Source organism: Myotis lucifugus, unplaced genomic scaffold, assembly GCF_000147115.1.
Source record: "Myotis lucifugus unplaced genomic scaffold, Myoluc2.0 scaffold_8073, whole genome shotgun sequence".
Classification (NCBI taxonomy): domain Eukaryota; kingdom Metazoa; phylum Chordata; class Mammalia; order Chiroptera; family Vespertilionidae; genus Myotis; species Myotis lucifugus.
In genome coordinates, this window is record NW_005879121.1 from 1 (window position 1) to 7,187 (window position 7,187).

At 52.9% G+C, this 7,187-nt stretch overlaps 1 protein-coding gene across 1 annotated transcript; it reads left to right on the forward strand.

Moving 5' to 3' along the window:
* Positions 1-744: 744 nt before the first annotated feature.
* On the forward strand, positions 745-5,701 carry LOC102433156 (SH3KBP1-binding protein 1). Its single transcript, XM_006109299.3, has 12 exons — positions 745-870; positions 1,097-1,150; positions 1,280-1,325; positions 1,429-1,502; positions 1,765-1,823; positions 2,046-2,126; positions 3,085-3,246; positions 3,328-3,418; positions 3,508-3,698; positions 4,220-4,335; positions 5,170-5,257; positions 5,353-5,701. The coding sequence occupies exons 1-12, from the start codon at positions 785-787 to the stop codon at positions 5,541-5,543; spliced, it is 1,239 nt and encodes a 412-aa protein (XP_006109361.1). The 5' UTR covers positions 745-784; the 3' UTR covers positions 5,544-5,701.
* The last annotated feature ends 1,486 nt before the right edge of the window (positions 5,702-7,187 follow it).

The window sequence follows — 7,187 nt, forward strand, 5'->3', positions numbered from 1 at the left end:
TGGAGCTCCTCCCAGGGGTGAGGGAACCGGGTTGTGGTGCCGCCCCCCACCCCCACGACCGCCTGGAGGAGCCACTGGGGCCCGGGAGTGTGGGGCGGTGTGGCAGATGCATACTGTATGTACCTATAATAAATCTTTTGGCTTTGACGGTCCTTGCCGGTTTGTTCGCGTTCCACGGGCTGAAGCCTGGGAAGATAGAGGGGAAAGACTAGCTGACAGTGGTTCTCAACCTTCTGGCCCTTTAAATACAGTTCCTCATGTTCTGACCCAACCATAAAATTATTGTCGTTGCTACTTCATAACTGTAATGTTGCTACTGTTATGAATCGTAATGTAAACATCTGATATGCAGGGTGGTCTTAGGCGACCCCTGTGAAAGGGTCGTTCGACCGCCAAAGGGGTCGCGACCCACAGGTTGAGAACCGCTGCGAGCTGCATAGAACATGTAAATGTGTCCCCCTTGTGTGGACTCATTTTGGGGGTCTAAGCACGTGCCCCGGACAAAGCACCTAGATGCCATCCAAAAATGGGAACCCCGGAGAGGTGGAGGAACGTGTTGCTAACCCTCCCAACTAAACTTCCCCATGGAGCTGCCAAGTTCCACCCCATTCAGAACAGGAAAGGTGGGCTCCTTTAAGAAGGCGGAGAATTTAACTGCGACGGATGAGTGCTTTGTCCAATCGCCAACGTCTCCCGGAGTTTCTAGCCCAATGAGCACGCGGAGGGGGCGGGGTTGGAGGTACACCCGGAAGTAGGTGCTTGGGCGGCCGGCTCGCCCGGGGCCATGGCAGCCGCCGCGCCTGCAGCGGAGGGGTTCCCAGGCCGGGGTCCTCCGGGGGAGGTGATTCATCTGAACGTGGGAGGCAAGAGGTGAGTGTAGGAGACTCCCGAGGCCTCACGCTCGGGGGCGAGGAGCGGGGCTGGAGACTCGCCTCCCCCGGGGAATCCGGTCCGCAAGGATTGCTCCGCCCCCTCGGGAGGCGCGGGAGCCCCGACTGGCGCCCTGGGAGGGGAGGGAATCCACTGGGTCCGGGTGGGGGGCAGTGAACCACACCCTCCCTACATCATCTCGCATCCGCTCACATTCCTCGCACAGATTTAGTACCTCCCGTCAGACTCTCACCTGGATCCCAGACTCCTTCTTCTCCAGGTGATGGGGAGAGCGAGTTAGGGGCGGGGGTGTGGGGCGTGAGGAGGAGGTAGGGGGACACCGAACCCCCTCGCCCCGCAAGCACACACCCCCGGCCCGTGACACCTGCTCTGTGTCCCCTCCCTGTAGTCTCCTGAGCGGACGCATCTCGACTTTGAAAGATGAGACCGGAGCCGTGAGTAGGGCGAGACCTGAAGTGGGGTGGCGGGTAGGAGGGGCAGGATCTCCACGCAGCCCCACTCTTTGTACCATCCATTTTCTGCACCCCTTCCCCGCAGATCTTCATCGACAGGGACCCCACCGTTTTCGCCCCCATCCTCAACTTCCTGCGCACCAAAGAGTTGGACCCCAGGTTGGCATGGAGGGTAAAGGGTAGTCCCCCACCGTCCCCCCACCGAGAAATCTCTTCTTCCCTTCAGAATGTTCGCTTAAGCCCCTGGATCATATTTAAATTATGTCTTTAAAATCCCCCCCCACACACACACACACACTTTCACCTGTCAAATTTTGCCACCTCTTGGAATTCTCCGTGCAGTTTTGAAAACTTTCTCCTTAGGATTCTCTGCCCACTGTCACTACCCAGACACTAACCTCTAGTCATTTCTACTACCCAGGGGTGTCCATGGTTCCAGCCTCCTCCACGAAGCCCAGTTCTATGGGCTCACTCCTCTGGGTAAGTGGGGGCCCCATTAGCATCCTAATTGCATAGAAAACCAGCTCTAGTGAGCTCCCTCATCCCTTTCTCTCCGGAAAGAAGGTTGGGTCAGAGCTGACAGCACTGGATTTATTGGGCCCTGGGTTTCAGGGGAGCGGTGGTATTCTTTGAAGAAAGGTGGGGGAGGGCGGAATTGGCCTCAGTATCCCCAAGTCTCATCCTCAAGTCCTTCTGCCTCAGTTCGCCGCCTGCAGCTGCGGGAAGAATTGGATCGATCTTCTTGTGGAAACGTTCTCTTCAATGGTTACCTGCCTCCACCAGGTGGGCACTGCTAAGGGATGGGTGACTAGAAAAAAGACTACATTTCCCGTAAGGCTGCAGCCCTTGGGTGTCCGTGCTGTGAACCCTGAGACACTATGGGAGTTGTAGTTCTATATCAGATGCGGAGAAAGGAAGTAGGAAACAGCATTTCCAGTGAAGCCATAGGACCTCTTATCGCATGCGCCGGAGTGCGATGGGCGTTGTGGTCCAGGTTTGATTTTTTCTTTTTTTTTTTTTTTGTGTGTGTGTGTGGGAAGGCTTAGGAAGAACTGGGTCCTTGGCATGCAGGGGAGAACTATTAAAGGGGATTTATTAACTCATCTCCATTAGCCCTTGGTACAACCAGCCCACTGGCCATGGAAAACATGGTTATTGGGAACTGTAGTCCATTAAGCTTTGCTGATTGGTAGAAGGAAATGAGTGGGGAAATTCAATTTATGGCTTTATTTCCCTAACCTCAGTCAATACCTACTACCTTAATGAAGTTTGCCAAATATGAAAACCTATACTATTGTTTTCTTAACTTCACTTTACCCTGTTTTGTAAAAATTTATTTTAAATAGAAGCTTTATATCACTGCCTTGATACCATAAGTAAATGTGAAAATAAGGTCCAAACATAAAATGTCATTAAACTCTGGTTAGATGCTGTTGTTTACCAAGGGAACAGGCTTCCATTTTTAAAAAGGGAAGATTAGCAGATATTGGAGAAAATCAATATGACGGCATCACCAAACTGATTCTTCATTTGTGATGGGATGAATAAACTGAAACGGGAGTAACTTGCTATGTGATTCAGTTTCACTTAATGCCGTGTCCCCGTTACCACCTAAATTCTTTTCGTCAGAAGACTGTTCCGCACGTGGGAAATCAGTATCAGCCACACCCTGAGGGCTTGCGATGTGGCCTTTATTACAGTTACTACAGTTATTGTCACTCTGCCCTTCTCCCTGCCATAGTGTTCCCAATGAAGCGACGGAACCGGCACAGCCTGGTGGGGCCCCAGCAGGCAGGGGGACGGCCAGCGCCTGTTCGAAGGAGCAACACCATGCCCCCCAACCTGGGCAACGCGGGGTTGCTGGGCCGAATGCTAGATGAGAAAGCCCCTCCCTCCCCATCCGGTATGCTTCTGTCTCCTGGGAGGCTGGGACAGCCAGTGGGGCCCTGGTGACCCTACCCTGATCCTTGCTCTCCCCTCTAAGGGCTGCCGGAGGAGCCAGGGATGGTGCGCCTAGTATGTGGACACCACAACTGGATCGCTGTGGCCTATACGCAGTTTCTTGTCTGCTACAGGTGCTTGGGGAGGGCGGTGGCAGGAGGCTTTGAGCCTGTTGACGGGGAGGGCTTGGGGTGAGGGTTGATGATGCCCCCCAATCCTGCAGGCTGAAGGAAGCCTCTGGCTGGCAGCTGGTGTTTTCCAGTCCCCGCCTGGACTGGCCCATCGAGCGACTGGCACTCACAGCCAGGGTACTTGGTGGGGCTTTGGGTGAGCACGACAAGATGGTGGCAGCGGCCACGGGCAGCGAGATCCTTCTATGGGCTCTGCAGGCAGAAGGCGGTGGATCTGAGATAGGTATGGCACCAGAAGCCTCTGCCCTGCAGAATTCTCTTCCCACCTATGGTCTGTTAGATTTTTCTGCCCCATTAGCACTGTGGCCTGTTAAAAAAAAAGCCCCACAATACAGTTCTTATGCCCTTAGGAATTCTTTGCATTATTAGGGTGCTCCAACCCTTTAGAATTCTGTATTCCGCTAGAATTCCTTGACCTGGTAGAAAAATCCACCCATGTGCTATTCTGTCTTCTGTCAGAATCCACTGCCCTGATAGATTTCTTCGCTTTGTTGGAATTCTTCATGCCAGTGGAATCCCAAGCCTGTGAGACTCTGTGTTCCCATTAGAAATCTCTGACTTGTTAACTAATCTGTTCCCTAACAAGTCTCGATCCTCAGGAGAACCCCCGTAATTCCTTCTGGAATCCTCCATCCTGTAAGGATTCTGTGGCCAGCTCACTCCTCTGGCCCTCCGACCTCTTCCTGCCATGCCCCTCTCACCTGTGAAGCAGGGCCCTGGCTGAGCGCTCCTTTCTCTCAACAGGAGTCTTCCATCTGGGGGTTCCTGTGGAGGCCTTATTCTTTGTAGGGAACCAGCTCATCGCTACAAGCCACACGGGGCGCATTGGGGTGTGGAATGCCGTCACCAAGCACTGGCAGGTCAGAGTGCTAGCTTTCCTTTCCAGGGCATCCAGACTGTACAGACCCAGGGAAGGGTTCCTTTATGCCCACCCCACCTGGAGAGAGCAGCGAGCCCAGCAGGGGGCCAGAGCCTGGGTGTGTGTGTTAAAGGCCTAAGGAGCATCAATCCGTGAGGCCTTCCTGGAAGAGGGGCTGCCAAGCTCACAGGAAAGGGGTGAGTTTGGAAAGGAGAGAGGATTCTCCAGGCACTGGATGGGGAAGCAGGTGAGAGGAGATGGTGTAGGTGTGCAGAAGTTCCCCCTGCGTGTGAAACCCAGAGAGATGTGCAAACATCTGACATTCTCTCTGCACCTCCCCCTAGCTGTGTCCAAAATGTAAAAAAAAAAAAAAATACCCCTGCAGTATTGTTTTCTGCCAAAGTGTGAGTGTTTGAGAGAGACAGACAAGCAGAGAAAGGAGGGAGGAAGAGACAGACAGAGGGGGAGAGAACAGGCAAATGGAAAGAGAGGATGTGAGAAAGAGGTGACAGAGAGAGAAGGGTGGGCAGAGAGGACCAAAGCGGAATGCCTGTGGTAGATGAAGGGACCCAGAGAGACAGACGGAGCTGAATAGAGAAATGTCAGAGATAGAGCTGCGAGGAGAGGCCAAGAGACAGAAGCGCTGACCAAGAGACATTTAGAGACAGAGAGACACAGATCGAAATAGGCCTAGAGCGCTAGCAGGGCTGCAGAGAAACGGGCCTGGAAACTGTCGGTGGGTTCTGGAGCGGGAAGGGGAGGGCATGCCAGGAGTGGCCACTAAGAGCAAAGGCAGGAGGGATCCAGAGCTTCAGCCTGCCCTGCCTGCCCCCAGGTCCAGGAGGTGCAGCCTATCACCAGCTACGACGCGGCAGGCTCTTTCCTCCTCCTGGGCTGCAGCAATGGCTCCATCTACTACGTGGGTGAGCAGCTTCCTGCGAGCCTCCCCTGGGAAGTGGGAGAGGGGAGAGGCTGGGCGTCTTGAATAGCCCCCTCTCACCCTCCCCGCCCACTGTAGATGTGCAGAAGTTCCCCCTGCGCATGAAGGACAATGACCTCCTTGTGAGCGAGCTCTACCGGGACCCAGCAGAAGATGGGGTGACAGCCCTCAGCGTCTACCTCACCCCCAAGACCAGTAAGCTATTACCTGACTCCCCCCGCCACCAGCAGCCACCCCCGTCTGCAGCTGTCTCCCCACTGCTTGGGTAGTGTGACCCACTGAGACTTAACGGAAGAGGAGACAGACTTACCTGTCACTTAGTCATTCAGCAAATGCTCACCGAGCACCATTGTGTATAAGCACTGTTCTAGACAGTGGAACTGGCCGGCCTCTCCACCAGGGGCAAACCTGGCCACTAGGCGTCCATCTGTGGGTCTCTTTCCCATCTCTATGATTAGGACGTGATGGTTGCATGCCCGTAAAACAAAGAGGAGGCACGTTTTACAGTGGACGAAGCTGAATTCTCTCACTTGGGACAGTTTTTTTGTTTCCTTAACCTCAAATATGGAGAAATAGCTTGATTTTTATTTGTTGTTATTGAGATATCGTTCACATACCATAAAATTCACCATTTTAGAGTATACAGTTGGTGATTCTTTAGTAGATTCACAAGTTTGTACAACCATCACTCCTATCTAATTCCAGAATATGATTTTTATTACCCCCAAAAGAAACCTTGAACTCGTTAGCAATCGTACTTCTGAGAGCCTCTGGAAACCTAACCTACTTTCTATCTCTGGATTTGCCTTTTTCTCGACATTTCATGCCAAGGGAATCACACAATATGTGACGTTTTGTGTCTGGCTTTTTTCACTTAGCATAATGATTAATTTTTTTTATGGTTAGTGCCTTCTGGACCTTAAGATATCTTTGCCTACCCCCCAGGTTGTGAAGATTTCCCCCATATGTTCTTCTAGAACAGCCGTGGGCAAACTACGGCCCGTGGGCCGGATCCGGCCCGTTTGAAATGAATAAAACTAAAAAAAAAAAAGACCGTACCCTTTTATGTAATGATGTTTACTTTGAATTTATATTAGTTCACACAAACACTCCATCCATGCTTTTGTTCCGGCCCTCCGGTCCAGTTTAAGAACCCATTGTGGCCCTCGAGTCAAAAAGTTTGCCCACCCCTGTTCTAGAAGCTTTGTGGTTTTAGCCTCCACACATCAGTCTCTGTTTCACTTCTCCCAGATTGGAGATGGTGCAGGGAACTTGTCTGTATGGTGGAGGGTAATGGTCACAGTACATTTTTTTCTAGCAGGAACAGATTAATATTACAGCTAACTTCACAGCATGTATTCATGTAAGGCCCCTTTCTTTTTTAAAAGATTTGCCTATAGTTGGTATATAATATTATCTATACTAATAAAAACCTAGGTGGCCCTCGCGCCCTCACGTAACGTCCTCACGTCATCACAAGATGGCCATCAGGGGAGGGCAGTTGGGGGTGAACAGGCCAGCAGGGGAGGGCTGTTGGGGGCGATTGGGCCAGCAGGGGAGGGCAGTTGGGGGTGACCAGGCTTGCCGGGGAGGGCAGTTAGGGGTGACCAGGCTGTCAGGGGAAGGCAGTTGGTGGCCATCAGGCTGGCATGGGAGGGAATTTGGGGGCGACAAAGCCGGCAGGGGAGGGCAGTTGGGGGTGACCAAGCCTTCAGGGGAGGGCAGTTGGGGGCAATCGGGCCAGCAGGGGAGTGGTTAGGGGGCAATCAGGCAGGCAGGCAGGCAGGCAGGCAGGCGAGTGGTTAGGAGCCAGCAGTCCCAGATTGTGAGAGGGATGTCCAACTGCCGGTTTACTAAACCAGCAGTCAGACATCCGCTGAGGAGTCCCAGATTGGAGAGGGTGCAGCTGGGCT